Source organism: Oxyura jamaicensis, chromosome 2, assembly GCF_011077185.1.
Source record: "Oxyura jamaicensis isolate SHBP4307 breed ruddy duck chromosome 2, BPBGC_Ojam_1.0, whole genome shotgun sequence".
NCBI classification, from domain to species: domain Eukaryota; kingdom Metazoa; phylum Chordata; class Aves; order Anseriformes; family Anatidae; genus Oxyura; species Oxyura jamaicensis.
Window position 1 is genome coordinate 67,767,264 of NC_048894.1, and position 20,649 is coordinate 67,787,912.

The 20,649-nt window shown below is 43.4% G+C and overlaps 1 protein-coding gene across 3 annotated transcripts; it reads right to left on the minus strand.

Moving 5' to 3' along the window:
- GCNT2 (glucosaminyl (N-acetyl) transferase 2 (I blood group)) lies at positions 1–19,388 on the minus strand. Of its 3 annotated transcripts, XM_035317584.1 has the most exons (6): positions 18,826–19,388; positions 15,677–15,883; positions 14,912–15,551; positions 7,443–7,623; positions 1,685–1,777; positions 1–917 (listed from the first exon to the last, which is right to left on the minus strand). In XM_035317584.1, the coding sequence occupies exons 3-6, from the start codon at positions 15,476–15,478 to the stop codon at positions 727–729; spliced, it is 1,032 nt and encodes a 343-aa protein (XP_035173475.1). In that variant the 5' UTR covers positions 15,479–15,551; positions 15,677–15,883; positions 18,826–19,388; the 3' UTR covers positions 1–726. The 3 variants fall into 3 exon arrangements, with proteins under 3 accessions (XP_035173475.1, XP_035173473.1, XP_035173474.1); XM_035317582.1 differs by having other exon boundaries at positions 14,912–15,883; XM_035317583.1 differs by having other exon boundaries at positions 7,443–7,596; positions 14,885–15,883.
- Positions 19,389–20,649: the final 1,261 nt, after the last annotated feature.

A 20,649-nucleotide genomic window follows, 5' to 3' on the forward strand; every position in this document is an offset into this window, starting at 1 on the left:
TAGTTTAGTTTAGTTTAGTTTAGTTTTTCCAGCTCTATTGGTTGGCCTTGTAAAACAAATAATGTAAGCCCTTGTTTTTCAGATATGAAGAAGGGCTTCTGCACATGAAAGCCTATCAGATTTTTCTAGCCATATTGATGAATCTAGCAAAAGATGCTGTTTTCTTTCACAAACTTTGTCCCAATAGATATTTAAAGAACAGGTAAGATCTGGGCAGTGTAGCATCTATGTTCCATTTCCAGTACTTGCCTGATGCTTCTATGCATTAGATTTTGTCTTTGGCAAAACAGCATCTAAATGTATGGCCACCAATTGTACTCCTGTTTTTTACTAAGGTACGAGAAATCCCAAGGATGTATGATTCTCTATACATTTTATAGAAACAGGTAACAATGTCACTGCAGCAAGACAAAAGTTATGGCTGGAAAGAGGCCCATTAAAAATGGCAAAAATGGCAAAAAGTGGCAAAAATGCAGACAGGGCAGCTGCAAGAGGAGCTGTGCCTTAGTGCTTCCTTTTGTATCTCTCATGCTTTGGCTTCAGGGTGTTAAAGTCAAAGCTTTGCAGACTGAGCAAGACAAGCTGAACTGAGCTGTATCTACCATGCATCCTAAAGAAACCTGGTGGATCAATTTGTGTTACCAGCACAGCAGAAATTATGTTTTTGCTGCTATTCTCCTAATTACTTTCATTGAGGTAGCCTGATTTTTATTTTTATTTTTGTAGCTAGAAATACCAGTTTGGTTCCACCTTAACCTCACTCTGCGACAAGGTTCTCTTTCGATGTCTCAGCTCCAAGCACTCCACAGTCAGTGGGTATGTTCTGAGCTCAAACTTATTTGCAAACATACAGGTGGAGTTAAAAAGCCATTTGAGGTCACCTGTTCCATACACACAAATGCCTCTGACATAATGGCCTGCCAAAAAATAAAAACAAAACAAAACAAACAAAAAAATAAATGTCATAATCCAGGTTTATTTCCACAGGCACACTCAAGGAGCCAAAACTTTCTTTTGATAACTTTTATCTGCAAAGCCACTATCAATAATCTCCTACACAACAAACATGCCAAAATACCTTCTAAATGTAAGTTTGAACTACATAATGAAATGAAGAAAGTTACTTGAAAACAAACAGTAAGTAAAATTCCTGAATATGGAGATAGATCAGAAAAGAAGTGTTACTAGTTGAGACTTTCTATGATGAGGCTGACACATAGCAAAGAGGGGAATTTCCTTCTGTCAGTGAAGAGCAACTTACACTTTTACTTATACAAGATTTTCAACTAAATAATTCTGGTTGACACTGGTCCAGTGTCACTTATTTCAATGTATTCATGCTGATGTGAAACTGATGCAATTTAAGCTGACTGAAATTCTCAAAATTTTTCTCCTCAGCACAAAAAACTACATGAGATGGATTAAATTAAGTGTGCCATAGAGGTTAGATCTTGTTAAGGTCATGTCATGAAAACTGTTCCAGCTTTCTCACTGCTTGTCTTACGTAGCTATTATCATTCACTACCTAAGGACTATGGAAGAGCTGACTCCTTTTTAATGCCTTATCTGCCACCTGAAGACTGATTCACGTTACAGTTAAAGGCCATAAGACTACAGGAAAAATAGTCAAGTGTTTTTCACTAGATGAACAGGAAGAATAAAGGATGAAAAATGTATACATTACCATGACAACCTCCATGGCTCTCTTCCATATCAATCCACTTCACCGCTTTCAGGTCTCCTTCCCATGATGCGTTGGGCATAGAACCTGGGACACCTGCAATTAGGTAACAGAAAATAAAATAATTAGTCCTTTTAACAGCTATATGCTGAGTTTTCTGTCCATTTGCTAGGACTCTTCTCACAAAACTAGGATAAAATACTTTGTAGTATGTGTCAACCAATGCCTGGATGCTAACTTTGTTGTAAAGCTTTTTCACTGAAAGCAGCTTTCATGCTGTGAACAAGTTGACAGCCCAAGAGACCTAAATAATTTTACCTGAAAAACAAAGTCTCAGTATGATACGGCATGCATGATACTGCATTCACATCACCTTCATAACCAGTATAGCCCTCCCAGTGCTATTTGTACACCAGGAGACTGACACACCACATCTTCAGTAGTGTTAAATAATTTCTTTTTTCTTACATTCTCTCTCTCTCTCTTTCTCTCTCTTTTTTTTTTTTTTTAATATTTATTTATTTATTTGAGAAAAGAAAAAGAAAAAGAAAAGAGACCACCAGAACAAGTTCAAGCGTGGTATCAGTGGATGTAGTTCTTGAAACTGAACTATACAGTTTATGAAATTACACAATAGTATGTGAAAGTCTAGACATATAACAGGACCTATCTAGACATAAATTGGTAAATGATGAACACCTGCTATAACATCCATTTTAAGTACTTAAAGGGATAATGCTGAGCACTCAGTGTTTGGTATTTGATAAAGAGTAAACAAGAAACATATATGCAATGTGTTTGCAGCTGCTTAAGTCAAGAGAACTTCAGTATTTTCAACTCTAGGCAGCAACAAAGACCCAGTGCCATGAGCTGAGGCCTTTGGCTTTGAAGGTAGGAGCTGACCAGGTAGGTACAGCTAGGAAATCCTCTGTGCTTGATCTGTATGGCTATAAGTGACCAGTGGTAGGACCCGCGGGAATGATGTCAAGCTGTGGCAGAAGTTCAGGCTAGGCATCAGGAAGTGGTTCTTCACTGAGAGGATTGCTGCACAATGGAATGGTCTCCCCAGGGAAGTAGTCACTGCACCAAGCCTGTCGGAGTTTAATAAGCGTTTGGACTGTGCACTTAGTCACGTGGTCTGAATTTTTGGGTAGACCCCTGTGGTGCCGGGAGTTGGGCTCAATGATCCTTGTGGGTCCCTTCCAACTCAGGGTATTTTATGATTCTATAGCGTGCTCAGTGCAGTGAAAGATGTTTATTGAAGCCCTTCTTAACACAGTCTTCACAATACAGTAGAAAAAAAGCAAAGGCATGTTATGTAAAATCATAAAAGCTTTTCACAATCTCATCCCTTTCCGTAAATTTTATCTTTCTTACTGGCTAATTTGTTGCTTGAGAGCTAAGCATGATAAAGACTGTATAACTGCCACCCCATGCACACTAAGAAAAGCTGTGTACTGGGTCTGGCTGGGATGTTAACTTTCCCTGCAGCAGCCCATACAGTGCTGTGCTCTGCACTTGAACATAGAACAGCAGTGGTATCACATCGGCATTGTGTCTGCTGCTGAGAAGTGCTGGCACAGCATCAGGACTCTCTCTGACCCTCCTAGGGGGTGGGCCAAAAAGTGAAAAAGAAACATCAGCAGGGCAGCTGACCTAAACCAACCAAAGGGATATTCCATACCATATGATGTCACACTCAGCAATAAAAGGTGGAAAAAGGAAGAAGAGGGGAGGGGTGGGCTCTGGTTGTGAAAACGTCTGTCCTCCTCCCGAACACTGGCTATGTGCGTTGAGGCCCTGCTTCAAGGACGTGGTCAAGCATCGCTCATTTGTGGGAAGTAGAGAGTAATTTCTTTCCTCTACACTTCCACATAGCCTTTACTTGTTTTGTTTTGTCATCCCCTTTCCCCCTCCCTCTTCCCCTCTCCCTTTTTTTCCCTTTAGTTAAATTGTTTTATTAATAATAGTTTCTTATTGTTTTTTTTTTTTTTTTCCTTTAATTAAATTATCCTTATCTCAGCCCATGAGTTGTTCTCTCCTTTACTTCTTCCCCTCCTCATCTGAGGAGGGGGAGTGAGAGAGCAGTTGTGATGTACAGCTGCCTAGCAAGGTAAAACCACCACAAGATGGAAAAGCACTAACTTCACACTGTAGCACAAACATTTGTCTATAATTTGTTTGCCTGCTTGGAAAAAAAGAAAAAAAAAAAAAAAAGAAAAAAAAAACATATTTAGTTCTTTCCTGACCAGCAAGCAGGTACAGTAATGTGCCTGAGTTATTGTATGGCGGAACAGGCAATGTTTGGCGATCCAAATACACGCAGGTACAAAAATGCAGACATTATCTCTGCTTTCTCTTCATGTGAGCTACAAACAGAGGAAAAGACTAACTTGCTCAAATGCAAGCATTAATTTACCACCTTTGAGTACCTGCAACTCAATCTTTTTAACAGCTGCAGAAGAAACGACAGAGTGTGACTGGGGTGGCAGCGGTAGGCAGCAGCAAGCTGCAGCCCCCTCTTCTGAGAGTCCCCCCATCACAGATGGCAATGATATTAATGATGTTATTAACTAATAACCCCTGGTCATAGTCGAATTGTAACTAAAGCAAAAGTTAAACTACTTGAACAGCTAAACATATTCAAGTGTTTTTCTTCCAGATTTTTAATAGGGATATTTAAAGTCTTTTACTCCTATGTCCTCTTGTTTGCTTTTCAAAAGAAACAACTATCTCAGCAGCAGGGGGGAACCATGCAGCTTTTTATTGAAACATCCTCATAATTTTTGCATTATTATTCATCATTTGTACAGACTCTCAATACTGAAAACACAGTAATTTTCCTCAACTTACAGTAAGATTTTTAGAGCTTGAACAAAATGCAGAACAGTGTTGGTTTGGAGTTGCAGGACCTGTGCCCAGTATGATTTTAAGTAAAATAAAACAGACATTTTAATCCCCATTTCTGACCTCTTTCTTTAAGAGCAATTAGCCCACTTGCTGATTTTCATAATGTCATTTAAAATGTGTATTAATATAAACTATTTATTTTGCTATTTAACTACACCCCTAAAAGGGTATCAGTTCTGTAAAGCAGAACTTCAGGTAGTACTTGCAGAACACACAGAAGTCATCTGAAATGGTAATTGAAATAGTGTCATCACCTCAACTTTGGTGTTTTCTGAAATTTAAAGCTGAAAGCAAAGGAAGATTCTGCTACTATTCTGTTTTGTTTGTTTGTTCGTTTGCTTGTCTTCTGTTCCCTTCTTGGATGGGAGTAATCACAGTATCTTCACAATTACTCTAACATAACAACTCCTTTGCTTGTGAGCTTGAAGAGAAGCACAGCAAAGACCAAAAGAGATCCTAAAGGCACTATGTAATATCAAAGGAATTGGGGTGGGTATTTCGGTTTGTTTTGGGGAAATTTGATGGGAGGAAGGTTAAGCAGTTTTTTGGCTTTGTTTTTAATTTCAGATTGCTTGCTTGGTTTGGTATATTTAAAGACAGCATGTTCCTTGTAACTAAGAATGGTTGTTTACAAATATTGAGTTGTGACTTTTATGTCAGATGCAAAAAGACTGCTTGATCCGCCAGCAGAACCACTGCAGCAGTTTGCTATAGAGATACCCGGCAGCAATAACTGGAACTTCACAATCTTATTCTGCCCCTTCTTTTTATGTTTGGCTTTTATCAAACAAAATAACATGCCAAAAAGCATGATTTTGTCCTGGGGAAAATTCTGAAAATGTTACTCCTTTGCAGAAAGCATCCAACTAAAGATAACTTTATAAAAGAAAAAAAAGAGGCAGTGATGACAGGCTATATGCACCTCAAATGGCCTGGGATATATGTTATTGCTCCAAATTAAAAACCTGTTCACAAGAGCTGGCAGTAAATGTGGTGTGAGGAAAATCCTGGAAAATGCTGACACTATGGGAAAACAAAAAGATGACTGACAAAACAGGAAAGACCTCGGGACATCCACAAAAACAATGGGAGCACTGCCTTCTAGGAATACAAAATTACTGACTTCACATTATTCACTAGCTCTCAAATTAAGTAAACTAGGCATTTTTGTAAGTTAATTGAAGAGTAAGGAATAATGTTGCTCAGCACTAAAAAAAAAAATGGATTTACCACATTCTCCATTATATATTTGTTTGGTCCTTATCAATTGATTTCCCATTCAGAAAATGTTCTTGGGACCTCTTTTGATAAATACTTTGTCTGAAAAGTTATGCTGATGGTAAGTATGAATATAAACTCAAGTGTGAGTTGCTAACCTCTACTTTTGTTCAGCTCTTATCTCCCCCTCCATGGGGCTAAAAGGAGTTTTGTCCCTAAAACACAGGCAGCAGAACTGAAGGCTATCCTGTAAACTACAACAGGGACAAGCATATTCCCTGCTCCTTCTCATTTAGCACAGGTGGGGAAGCATGATCAGTATCTCCACGTTTTCCTTTCCACCTTTTAATTGTACTTGGTTGCTGAGGGGGAAGGTGGAAGTGCAACATTTCTGCTCTACCCAACAGAATCATGCAGCTCAAATCCACCATGTATTGCAACAGTTTATTTTTCAGGAACTTGAAGGTGTCCACAGCAAAGGAAGTGAATTTCAAGTACACACTAAGGGAAGAAATGAAACTGAAGACATCAGAGGGCTGGCCTGTCTTTCCAGTCAGTCACGGTTGTCTTCATACCTGACCTGTGCAGTTCTGGTGGCTGCAAACTACTACTTGGGAAGTAAAGCACACTCCTTCCCTGAGCAGCACCTCCTGTGGGCACAACATTGTACTGAGCACCCTTCCCTTTCAGACAGAGGTTTGGAAGCAGGAAAAATACGCTTTGGTTCAGAACATGGACCTCATCCACAGGACATAACACAGTATGTTTCTCAGCTAAGCTCTTCCTTTTTCTTTTTTTTTCTTTTTTTTTTTTTTCTTTTTTTTTTTTCTTTTTACTATTGAAATACAATGAGAGTTGATTTGCATGTGTTGGCACTAAGACAGGCAACTCCATTTCCTTCTTGCACTGCTACCAGGTATTATCAAGAAAGGTATCCATACCTTACATAAAATGAGCCATCATACTTGCATTTCTGCAACGCACGCATAAACTGACATTCAGATGGAAACGCTACAGCATAAATGGCTGCCCAATTTGCTCTGAAATTCCAAGCCCTGTACCTGTAGTTCCAGAACCAAACCAACGCATCAATTAAAGCCAAGCTGACAAGCAGCTAGTCCTCTCTGGTCTTCTGAAGCAGCAGTGTGTGCTTCCTCATTTGCAGCTGTTTAGGGAAGGGGATGAGCTTACACATCTATATCACCAACTGATCCAAGATTTTATCCTGAACTTTGTAAGCTGGTATGCAGAAAAAAAGTGCATGCCCTCACCTGGCACATGAGGCTGGGTTAGGGCACACTTCCTAAACTGCCCCAAATGGTACGCCCTTGGGGTAGAGAGGGACTATTATTCTGAGAGACCTTTTGAAATCAGTGATAACTTTGGATGGACTTTGGGACCAGATATTTACGTTTGTGAAACAGGTTGGTCTTGGAGTGGGATATGAATAGGTGGGCAAACTCCATTAGGTTTAACGCCATGGAGGTGAGACGCGTGGTGACCACCACAATCAGCTGACACCATGCCATGGCCAGTTATTCCTACTGTACTATTTTAGCAATAATTAGTATCAAAACCTTCTCCTTGCCTGTTGCAAGGTGCTGGATGCCAGGACAGGGACCTCAAAGCCTACCTGGGATCCTGTTGAGCGTCACCCAGAAGTGCTCGTCAGGGCTGTAGGTGTCCTGGGACCATGCCAGCAAGTCGATGGCACGCCGGTCCCGCAGCACAAACTCCACGAAGGGCCGGGTGACCGCAATGTATGCAGAGCCGAAGTAGATGGTCAGGTTGTGTGGTGGGGGAGCCTTGTGCACCTGGGGGGTGACCAGCCCCGAAATGTTGCTTCCCTCCCACTCCTGGTGCATGAATCGTGTCCGTGCAGTGATGTGGGGTGGCGGCAGCACCCCAGGGGTGACATTCTTCCCCCTGAAGCCCTTCAGATGCCAGACAATCTCCCGGTTGGTCTTTAGTGGGAAGTCCTGCCCGCAGACATTCAGCAGGTACCGCCATGGCACGGCAGAGGCCAGCAGGTCCCGCATGCAGTGCAGGTCGGCCCGCAGGCGGGATGCACCGCCATAGACCACCCGCTCGGTGTGGGAGGCAAGGAAGGCATTGGGGAAGCAGCCCACCAGCTGCCGCACTGCCTGCTGCAAGGTGGCCGGCGCCTTACCATCCACGTGGATGCAGTAAACATTTTGGGGCATGTAGACTGCCCTGAAGAGCCGCTCAAAGGTCTCAAACTCCTTGTGCAGGGTGATGATGTAGGCAAGAGGGAAGGCAGCCTCCTCAGAGGACAGGGCACGGGTGATATACTGGCTGTGGAACACATATGTGCTGCAGGACGAGCCCCTGGCCACGGGCCGCAGCCCACCGCCCTGCATGTTGGGGGCCTGCCCAGCCAGCAGCACCCCACACACCCGCTCCAGCACCATAGCCTCAGCTGAGCCACTGCCTGGCCCTGCTATCCGCCACCCACCATGGCCTGGCCCTGTCATCTGCCACCTGCCACGGCCCAGCAGCACGGCAGCACCCAGCAGCACCATGGTCACCAGCACTGCCACCACCCGCCGCTGCCGCATGGCCATGCTGGGCCGGAGGGGCAGCACTAGTCGTGCTGTTACCAGCTGCCTTTCATGGGGTTGGGGATCCGTCCATCTTAGTGCTCTCCAGGTTCTGGAACTGTGGATTAGTCTGGCTTGGAGGAGGGGGGTGGGGGGGAGGGTGTTCTCTCTTTGGGTTTGGGTTTGGTTTTCTTTTGTTGCCTTTTCCCAGCCTCTGTCATTTTACAGAAGTGCCCTAGGGAGAAGTCCAAGCCATAAGCTGCCAGTGCCAGGAGGAGTGAGGGAGACCAAGCAGCCATGGGTAGAAGTGGTCACCTCCAAATGGAAATGGTTGCTGGGCTCTTTTAAGGTGACACACGGGAAGGATTTGTGCTGAAATCCTGGTTTGGCTGTTGTCTGGCTTGTCCTTCAGGACAAGCTCTCCCAGCTGTCCTTCATGGAGGTGACTGGTAAAGGTACCGGGGGATCTTTAAAATAAAAGCTCTTCTTTTAAAGAAGAAAAGGAAAAAAAAAAAATTGCAAGAAAAGCTCTTCTTGCAAGATCAGATTGAAATAACAGGAAAAAAAACACCACCTCCCTTTAAAAATGTACAAAAAAGCTCAGTTTTTTATCTTGTCGCCATAAATGTCCATTTCAGTGGGGGATACGGATGTAAAAACAGTGTGTGTGGCAGGAGTGGGAGTTAACTAAAATAAACACAAGACTGACAAGCTTTAAAGCAGACCTCTGAACCTGTAGAGAAGGAACTTGAACTCGAGGGAGGGAGCTTGTTTAAAACTGCTTCTTTCAAGACAGTGGTTTGAATTAAGGTAATGCAAGCTCTCTGCTTGAACAGTTAGGCTGTTGACAATGGTAAGAGAGCTAAACTGCACCTCTTGTTTTGATTAATCTGATGGATAATAAGGAAATGGTCTCAGTTCTAGTAACCAGCTTCATTTGACAATATGTTTTGAAGGAGGTTTTTCTGAGCTTTTTATTCACCCATAAACTAACATGAGCATCTTCAGCAGGGTCGTGGTTTTGACTCAGAGGAGCTGGTTGATCTCTATAGGGCTGCTCAGGACTTGCCCACTTTGCCAGCACCATGTCAGGCATGGCTCTGCTGACTTCCACCTCGGCTGCCCAGACAGGCTTCTGGCGATAGGGCTTATCTCTCAACATGTGTAACACAGCTTTCAGTGCAGTCAGATGACTTTGTGTGTAGATGAAAGCAGGGGACAGGTTCAGGAGGCCTGACTGTGCCTTCCTAATGAAAACAAGGGGTTGTAAGCAGCTTAGCATCTCATGGGAACACTATATTTAAAAAGAGGCTCTGTTACTGCAGCTGGACTGAAGTTTGCTTAGTTACATGCAATAATTTTGACAGATATTACCTGATGGTAAAATTCAAAGAAAAAATAAATGCTTTCTTAAGATGCTGTCATCTGATTCTGCTCTTCAAGGAGTTGTGCTGTTTGAAGCCCATTATGTCAATGTGTGATAGATACAAAGATACTGGAGAATCAAGCAAAGGAGTGCAAGTCCATTTATTAGCTGTGCCTTTTCAGAAAGCCTTCCTGAAGGCATAGCCTTCCTTATCCTGTCATCACTAGGTAGTTCTTTAGTGCAAAACAAACAACTGCTTGTGAAGCAACATTTGGCTTCAATAGCAGTAAGATCAAATTGATCAAACTGAAAGCAGTACTTAAGTTCCAATGACTGCAGATTGCATAAAGACTAAACCATATTTTAATTCACATATTTTCAGATGAACTTTGGTATCTGAATGGTGAATAGAGGACAAGAGTATTTTTTCTGGAAATTCTACCGTAAAGCAGGTGTATTTGTGATTGCTGCCACTGTGTTGCAACACCTTGCCCTAAGTAGGTTTGGCAAAAGGGAAAGGTTTTAATTATGAGATTGCAACAGCTTTGTCGACATAAGACTCAATAACAATCGCAGAAGATTCCCTGGCTTTTTTATACCTTATTACTACATGAAATTCTTGCTCAATCAGGAAGTCTTATTAAAATAATGCGGAATAGGAACAAGTAAACAAGTATTAGTTATATAAGTAATGCTGCAGACATAGGTACAAAATACTTCCTTCTAGAATATTGCTTATTCAACTAGCATCGCTGTCTGAAATCATACTAAAAAGCATCTGCCTCTCTGTCTACCTGTCATTTGAAGGGTGAGCACTAACTTAGGGAAAATGAACAATTGTGGCAGACAAAAGCCAACCAAAATAGTGAATGTTAGTATGGTGCATGCATTGCTGAGAAGGTCATTCTAAGAGTCTGTCTAGAAACTATGGAGAAGTATGAAAGTAGTTTTAAATTATTTAGTTGCTGTAGCAAGAATCTTCATGCAGCCTAAATTGCTGGGGGGAGCAGGTCTGTTTGTTAAAATTTCACTGCAGTTTATTTGAGGCAATAGTTTCAGAGCCCAATGAGAGCTGATAGCTCTCAAGGAAAATCTCATTCACTTCCCTTGGTTGTGGTTGTGAGAGAAGAATACCAGAAAATTCAGGGTATCACTGATAGCACATTAATCACCCACATTAGGCAATTCCTAATTTTTAATTTTTTATGTGTCTGTTTGCTTGTACAAAAAGAACTCCTGTCTGTCTTGAGAGTGCACTTACCTTGACTCACAGCACTGCCTCCCACATGCCTGCCATTCCCTGAGGCATACTGTATGCCAACTGCCCTTCTTATTTTTCTGTCTACTATTTAAATCCCAGCTGAGGACTTGCCATCAGGATGGTGCAGATATACTTTTGAAGTTTGGGTGTGATTTAAGACACCACTCACTAACAAAACTATCCACCCTTTTCATTCTTTCTCAGCCATTGATGAAACAAATGAATAAGTTAGCAACCTTTATCCTGTTCAGAGAAAGCTGAGATGAGAGTGGTTCTTTCCGCTTAGACATGACATGCAATTGTATCAAAAAAATAAAAATAAAAATAAACTTTGTGGTAGGCACACAGCTGGATGAATACTTGGAAAAGCAAGCACAGAGTAGAATGCAAAGTCATCTTCCATGGCTTCCCTATTTCTATGTTGAATTAGCAGTAACAAGAGAAAGGACCTCACCCAAAGATAACGAGTTGAGGTTGCTGATGTCCCCAGGTGCCTGTTCTTGAAGGGAAGCTGCCTGGAAGTTCAGTGATCTGACCATTCAGATCAAGGGTGGTCTGGGTGTGCAAAACAAGACACTGTGGGCCACCCCTTCTGTTAATCAATTACCTTGTGTTCACACTGGCCCAAAAGTTTGTGACATTTTGCAGCAGGCAGTGATGGTATGCTGCATAACCAGTGTTCTTCCCAGGCTGGCACATCAGCAGAAGTGACATGGTGCTCCAATCTTTATTTCTTCCCCTCTGGGACACACAATCCACAGCTGCAGGCTTCTTGCAGAACCAGGAATAAAAGCAATTCTGCCCTGGCACTTTCCCTGCAAACCCCCAGCTTCCCTTACACCAAGTGACCATCACCTCTGTGGAGGCATGTGCATGACCAAGGGAGGTCCCAGTAGCAGGACCTCCAGGTCAGAATCATAGAATTATAGTCATAGAATCATAGAATCATTAAGGTTGGAAAAGACCTTCAAGATCATCTGGTCCAAACATCCCCCTACCACCAACGTCACCCACTAAACCATGTCCCTAAGCACTATGTCCAACCTTTTCTTGAACACCCGCAGGGACAGTGGTTCCACCATCTCCCTGGGCAACCCGTTCCAAAGCTTGACTGCTCTTTCTGAGAATAAATGTCTACTAATTTCCAACCTAAACCTCCCCTGGCACAACTTGAGGCCATCCCCTTTAGTGCTATTGCTAGTTATCTGTGAGAAGAGGCCAACCCCCAGCTCTCCACAGCTTCTTTCAGGTAGTTGTAGAGAGCAGTAAGGTCTCCCCTGAGCCTCCTCTTCCCCAGACTAAACAATCCCAGTTCCCTCAGCTGCTCCTCAGCTACCAGCCTGGCTGTTTCAAGAGAGGAGCTAGGAGCAAAGGCATCCATATCAGGCACTTTTCTTTCAGGAGCAACTCATCTTTAACTTCATATGTTTTGCCTGTATGTACTCCCACATAAAGCTGAAGAGAAGTGAAGGAACAGAGATGTGATGTGTGTAAGGGGGCACACTGAATCCCATACCACATGCACAGGTGTCATTGTAGAAGGTAGCTTGAGCCAGGCTAATGATTCACTGTCACTGAAAGAGGAAGGTCTGGCTTCCCTTCCTCCTTTCGATTTCCCTCTCTTTCTTCCCCACATCTGCATGTTTCACCCTGCTTTTCTTTGTGCTGACTCCAGTGCTGGCTGGATTCTTCACTGAGTCAGTTCAACTCACCCACTCAGAAAAAGTACATTGTTTTACTTCAGGGCTAATTAATTGAACTGGCAACACTTCCGGCACAGAAGGGAGGAGGAAAGGATGAGCAGGAGGCAGGAGGAAATTTCCTCTTTTGGTGGCAATGAGCTTTTAGAGCCTTGTGCCCTCTCACCCTTAGTAAAGAAATGGCACTGGTACAGAAGAGACAATGCCACCAGGCTCTGTTGTTCTGCACCATATGGCATGAATGTAGGGACCGGATTTTGGCTTGGAACAGGATTCATTGTGGTTGAACTGAAGGGTTCAGCAGCATTAAGTATGGATGTACACCTCTCTTTTGGCAACCAGGATCTGCCTTCTGCTCTACATGACAGCAGGGAAGGTGGCCCAGTGGCCATGCAGCTGCTCTGGGATGTGGCCAGCATGGGTCCACTAAACTACACTACGGTGTTTCATGCTTCTTATGCAGCCCTGGGGAAGTGATTTAGTCACTTCAGGCCTAAACAGATCGCAAATACTTTCCCTTAATTTCTCCATGCTTCTCTTGTGCATGAGAAGAGTTTCCACTTCAAGAGTTTTCTGTCACACAGGAGTCATGTGGGAGAGAAGTGGCCTGAGATAAATACCAAAAATAAGTTAAGACTGCTATTTGAAAAACAGCTGGATGGGAATTGAAAGGCAAAAGCCCCTTGGGGGGGGGGAATGTAGGGGCAGGCTAAAATAAAGTATTGGTCTTTGTTGCATGGCTGTGGGTAATAAGCGTGCTATTTTAAGATATGGGGACCAAACAGTCTATTTATCTGAATGAGATTGTCATGGCTGTCTGAAACTACAAATACCTGTACTGTTTAGTTCTTTCATGATACAGTGTGTGTACAAACTAGTCTGCAGATGATCTCTCTTCCTGTGTGAAGGCCTCCAACTATTTGTTTTAATAGCTGTACCACTGCCTGATGCTATTATCTTCAAGAGTCACATCAAGCATCGGATCCAACTCACATATGCTCAGGACAGTCTGATACTCCCTGTTACACTTAGGAGATAGGCTTCAAAATCCTCGGTGACAGCAGCCCTTGAGTACATCTGTCAAAGCTACATGGCCACTTTTGTCACTCTAGTGATGGCAGGGAAAACATGGAAGAGGAAGGAGCATTTATTATATGTAAACTGCTCCTTGTTTTCATCCTCTACAAGTTAGAGGATTAAAAGGAAAAAGACAGGAGAATAAACCTATCCTTGCTTCCGTTGCTTGTGTTCCTGCTTTGGGCTGCTATGAAACTCTAGGAAGTTAGGAGCAGTAAAATCCTATCTGGTGTTTCTAAAAGCAATGTGCATGCATGGGGGAGAAGTCCAACCCTTTCCAACCCTCCCTCAGGCAAGGTAAAACTAATTATAAATTCATAAGGTAAAAGTGAAAGTACTGGTTCTAATTCTATTTCTCTTAACCAATCCTTGAGCCTGTACCATGGAATTTAGGCAGTACCTATGAGTACCTGCTTTTTGCAGCTGTTACGGGAGAGCTGGTATCTTTGTACCCACAGAAGGGCACATGAAGACTAGAAGCAAATTATAGACTGAACTCAGATTTTTGCTCTGGAGTAATAGATAGAGAGAAAGTAATTGGCTTCTATTTGTGTAAAAATAAAACCCTTCCCCCAAATGTGGATATGTTGTAGAAAACGTTCACTTACATAGCTTACTCTTTATTCCGTGCCTTTTCTTCATCTTGATTTCTACCAGTAAAAGGCTTGAATCAGCAGAGATTTCCAAAGGTTTTAATTGGAATTTAGATCCTCTGGGCTTTTGGTCAGATACAAAGAAAGTAATGCACACCACAAAGAACAGTGATCTAAGTGGCTAAGAAGGGCAAATAAGCTTATTTTGTAGATCATCCTTTTGTATAAATTATTTTCTGACTACATTTTTCATCTCAGTTTTGCCAAAGTCAGCCTGAGGTATTTGGATGTGTATGGTGTGTGCACAACCATGTGTGTATCTTCAGAAAAAAAAAAATAAAAAAAAAATAAAGATGTCCTTACCTGGGATCCTGTTGAGCGTCACCCAGAAGTGCTCGTCAGGGCTGTAGGTGTCCTGGGACCATGCCAGCAAGTCAATGGCACGCCGGTCCCGCAGCACAAACTCCACGAAGGGCCGGGTGACCGCAATGTATGCAGAGCCAAAGTAGATGGTCAGGTTGTGTGGTGGGGGAGCCTTGTGCACAAACGTCCGCAGCATGAAAGAAAAGAAAGGGTATAGTTGCTCCCGGTGCACATACTTGGTGCGAATGATGACGTGGGGTGGCGGCAGCACCCCAGGGGTGACATTCTTCCCCCTGAAGCCCTTCAGATGCCAGACAATCTCCCGGTTGGTCTTTAGTGGGAAGTCCTGCCCGCAGACATTCAGCAGGTACCGCCATGGCACGGCAGAGGCCAGCAGGTCCCGCATGCAGTGCAGGTCGGCCCGCAGGCGGGATGCACCGCCATAGACCACCCGCTCGGTGTGGGAGGCAAGGAAGGCATTGGGGAAGCAGCCCACCAGCTGCCGCACTGCCTGCTGCAAGGTGGCCGGCGCCTTACCATCCACGTGGATGCAGTAAACATTTTGGGGCATGTAGACTGCCCTGAAGAGCCGCTCAAAGGTCTCAAACTCCTTGTGCAGGGTGATGATGTAGGCAAGGGGGAAGGCGGCCTCCTCGGATGACAGGGTGCAGGTGATATAGCGGTTCTGCATTATGTACTCTGTGCAGTTGGATTTTCTGAAGGATGTTTTTAAAGCAGTTTCCTTCATAAAGGGCGCCTTATCTTCAATAAGTGCTTTACAGGCTTCTGCTAAAGTTGAGCTCACTGGGAAGTTGAGCCTCCTTAGAGATTTTTGCACATGGAAATTAATGGCATAGAAAACAAATAGAAGGGAAACACTGAGAATCAAGATGGCAAAGAAGCAATATCTGAGTGTATTCATTACTGCTTGGAAAAAGAGTCTCACTTGAAATATTACAAGGAGGTCAGATCAAACATCCCAAATAGCTCATTTCGCTGGCTGTGCTTGCTTCCTTCTGGAGAATGCTTGTGTCAGGTTGATGCATAATATGCAGCTGATGTCCTTACTTTTCATATAGTTTTGTAATCATTCTTTACATGGAAGGAACATAAGTAGTGAACAAACTGTAGAGGGAAGCTGCTTCACAGCATCCTAAAGATTAAACAGACACATTGTGTAATTGCTAACTGAACAAGAACATCCGCCACCACATACTTCAGTGTCTTTGAATGCAGTTTGTGGGTTTCCTCTTAATTGCTCCCTCCGTACTCTCCCTGCAGGAATTCCAGTGCCATTAAACTTCGTAGGTGTATACTGTGACATAAAAACCTCATATGTGCCTCTTGTATAATTTCTTTATTATTATTATTATTTATAGGAACTTTTTTTCTGACCCATCCAAGTTTATCAGTCATTGCTACTTGAGAATTACAAAGGGCTTGTACACTGCATTACCATGTAAGGCCACCAACACCTCACTGAGGAGCCAGCAAGGATGGGTAGGAGTAGCCATGGTCATGCTGGGCTCCCAGTGCAGTCATCTTCACCAATACCACTGCCTTTGGTTGGAGGCAGGAAGACTGCTCTGGTGGAGCCGAGGGACTGGAACAGGGGTGTTCAAAGTCCCAGGGAGTAAAGGAGACTTGCCAGACACCACTAAGAAGTCATCCGGAAAATGGCACCACAGCCCAACAGTACAGCTTGTTAAAAGAGGATTCAGAGAGATGAGCAAACACTGAGCTGAGACCATTGTCGAAGTCAGCAAAGGAATATGCAGCAAACACCAGTTCACTGGTCCCAGCTCAGTGACTGGTGAATGCTGTCTCAAGGGTGCACAGACCTGCCCACAACACCTCAAACCACTGCTACTTCCTAGTTAGATTGTTATAGTGAATTGCATCCAGGAGTGAACCCTGCCAGACACCTCAGTAACAAAAAGTGCTGTGATCTCAGGTCATTATAAAGCCAGCAGCCTCTGTGCTCCTCTCTGTGGACCATTGAGTTCAATGTGTTCTCAGTGGGACCAGCTGCCCTCAGCCAGCTGCAGGACCATTTCTTTCCCTGCACCATGGTCTTACATGAGAGCTCTGCCCAACTGGAATGAGGAAAATGTGGAAGGAGGAAAACTGGGGAAACTGTCAGTTTTCCTGTGGGAGCATGATTTCCTTGGGCAAGTCTTGGTTTGGGGCAGAGAGCACAGGTAATATTTCCAAAGTACTAAATGCTGAGATCCTCCAAGGCATTTGAATAACTTTGAAACTGCAGAGGTGCTTCTAAAACTCTCGTATAGGCACTGTGTAACCTGATAGACAGCTAGGAAGACTTGAAAACTTTATATACATATAAATGAATATATGTCCAAGGAGACTGTTTACTCTTAGCTGTCAAAGTTTGCATTACTTGTATGATCCGTAGATCCATAGCAAACAGATAAACTACATTCAGAAAATGAGAGAGAGAGACCTGCTCATCATAGGACTGGAATGCAAGCCTTAACTTTTTTTTTTTTTTTTTTTTTTTTCTTGCACAGACACTGCTGCAACACCCTTTCAAACCAGACTAGCCACAATCCTTTGGTACTACTTGCCTTCGGGGGAAGGAAGGCTGCATGCTTGGTGGTACTTCTGAATCCTGGTGCATTGATGCTTCAGCACGGTTATTATTTAGAATTCTGAAAACATGCATGCAAACAATTACTGTGGAAATACAAGCTGTCATTTTTTTTTTTTTTGATCATTTGGTGGGTTGGTTTTGGTTTTATTTTTAACTAGTTCTGACGTGGTGATTTCTATGAAATAACACCCATGCCTTGGATTATAGGCAGAAATCACATACACATGCACAGAGCAAGGAAACAGAGTGTAAAGCCACATGGAAAATCTCTTTCTGAGGTCTTGGTGCAAAGTTCATACACAAGGAGCAGCCAAATCTAGATGTAAATCTGAACTGTATTATGGCAAAAATCAGTGAAGGAGCAGCAGGGTGCCAGGAGACCTCATGATACCTATGGCTTCTATTGATGTGGGTTGTACTGGACCTTGGTACACATTTTGGGTACAAAACCAGTTGCTGGGCAAAATAAAAGATCAAATTTAACATGTTGTTCAACAGGGACTATGTAATAGAGGCCTGTGCTTGTAGAACTAAATCTGTTGCTAAATGAGACTTGCTGTGCAGCTCCTTTTTATTGCTCCCTGGACCTTCATTGTGGCAATTCTCATTTTTGCTTTAGAGGAGGTTTTGGTACAGCTCACGCAGTGGAAACACACTCCCCAGTAAGATTAGCAATTGAAATGTCTTCCCTGGGGATGAATGGGAACAGACCTTCCCAGTCAGGAAGGATATTTTCTTAGGCATATAGTTAGCACGCAGTAAACTGCTCCTGGCCTTGATCAATATAGGTAATAGGTTTCAACTAATTTATTAGCAAATTAAAAAGCAAAATTCATGGGCTTTGCACATTGTGGTTTTAAGTTGCAATTTGGCCTTAGTCAGTAGTGACGAACATCACATATCTCACATCTATTAGTAATTACTTAGACCTTTATATTCTGTTGTTGGGACAGATCTGTCAGTATCATGGCGTTCCTTTTCATGACCCGCATGTGCAAAGCTGGCAGTTTGAATCGGCATTGTTAGAATCACAGCAAGGCCTCAGCAAGCAAGCAATTTCTCCTCAGTGTGGTTTTTCTGGTTCAGAAGTGCAGGTAGTCACAGATTTCTGCTTTGTGCCCACATAAAGGTGCCCCCATCCCTCTGTTCTTGTACCAAGATGAAACTGTCTCAGTCTTGTACTGCTCTTGGATGCCACATGACGCACATGGTCTCCACAAAATTCTTTCCTTGGAACAGTCCTACCCGACAGTGATCTTCTCTATCACGTGCATAACGTGCCCCACCTGAGCTAGAATGCATGTATGCACAGTGTAACATTAGAAAGGAGAAAGCAGAGTCTAGCACAGGAACAGTTAAAGTTTCTTCCTCTATTTTTCTCTGACATCAATTTTTTTCCTGTTCAGAGCAGTCCCTGGCATTGCTGCACTTGGCAGCTGGAAATAAACTAGCTGTCCGAAGAGACAAAAACACAAACCTACCTGAAAAAGGAGCTCCCAGGCAGGCACACAGGCTGACACTGGACCGTCAGATCGCAGCAGTGCTCGCACCAAGTGGGAGGAGAGATAAAGTGACACATCAAGGAAAACGCTCACTCAGCTCACATGGTTCAGTAGAATCATCAAGTAATCTAATCATGCACTATCAGTGAGCACATCTGTCTGCACAAATAGCAAAGGCCAGACAGTACACCATCTCACCTGATTTTGTCTTGCTGTGCTCTTAGAGCCTCTCACATCTCACTTCACTTTTTGTCTGATTTCATGGAAGACTTTTCAATATGAAGAAGGCAGGAATATGTAAAGCTCTCTAGTCTCCAGCAGAGCACATTTTGCAACTCATAATACAGCTCCAAAGCAGAGCACTCCTCTGCTCACACTTTCAATTAATTTCCAACAGGGACACTTACCTGTGTGAAAACAACTCATCAGCTGCTGTGTGAGGGGACGGTGACCTAATGATTGTAGTTGTGGTATTTGGGCCATCATGGAATAGCTCATCCTTAAGCGCGCAACACTGGGGTGTAGGTTTCTGAGCGTGTACACAGGGTAAAGAGAAAGACAGAAGGGGAACCAACCAAGCTCTTGGGTCAATGTTGGTAGAGCAGTTGCACCACTGATAAAACTTTGCAGCTTGGCTTCTGCCCACGACCTTGGCAGTTGGACAGGTTGGCCAAAGGACAAAAAGGAAGACGAGGATGAAGTGGCAACACCTGTGGGGCCGGTGCAGCCCCCAGCTCCAATGGTGCACATCTGCATTTGTAGGTATGCTTGTACAACACCTAGGAGGAGCCTGGCAGCCCTTGTGACATGTGTTTGCCCCACCTGTCAGAACAGCCGCCAGGCAGGAGGGGATAAAATTGTGACTCTCCCAAAGGAGAAGTAGACACACTACAGAGGCCAATGTTGCCTCAATGGGGTCGTCTGTTTAAGCAGTGTGCCTGCATTATTTTATAGGTAATCCCTGGGAGGATTATTAATATAGCTTAATTAATTTTTGGCTAGCTTTAGGATATTTAGCACTAATGCAACAAGTGTATTTATCACTGGCAATTCTGGATCTGTTATACCTGTCACCTCAATAAAATCATCTAGTTTTGACTTTGTGAAACTGTCTCAGTGAAAGTCCTTGGAGGGGCTCTCTCAGGCAAACATCAAATCCACAGGCTTTATGCAATACTCATTTATCCTCCTGTGCAGAGAAAGCAAGCCATAATTAAACATTCTAATAGAGGACAGGCTAGCTGTGATGGAGAACTTTTTTTTAAAAAAAAAAATGACTGGTGATACTGTTATAACATCATATATAGTACAGTATCAAGGCATGGAGAAAGCACTGTTTTCTTAATGCAGCTTAATATACATATTAATTAGCATGCAGAACTGCATGTATTCATGCAGCTAGAGGATTGTCCAGAGGTAGCTCTCAATGGATTTTGCAAACATTCAGGCACTTGCTAACTTTATGAATGTGAGCCTCAGGAAGTGCAGTGGGTGTCAAGCCTGGCCACAATCAGCAGAGCTTTCATATTTTGTCTTCTCCTGATAATTATCAGTTAAGGATACTCTCAGTCATGCGTCTAGATTAATGGGGGAAAATTAATTCCCCAATACATGGCGTCAAATCTCATCTGTCTGCACAAGCTGGGAAACTGCCCCCTGCTGCAGGTGCCTCTGCAGCTACAGGAGGAAGGGAGGAAGGGAGGGAGGGAGGGAGGAAGGGAGGGAGGGAGGGAGGGAGGGAGGGAGGGAGGGAGGGAGGGAGGAAGGAAGGAAGGAAGGAAGGAAGGAAGGAAGGAAGGAAGG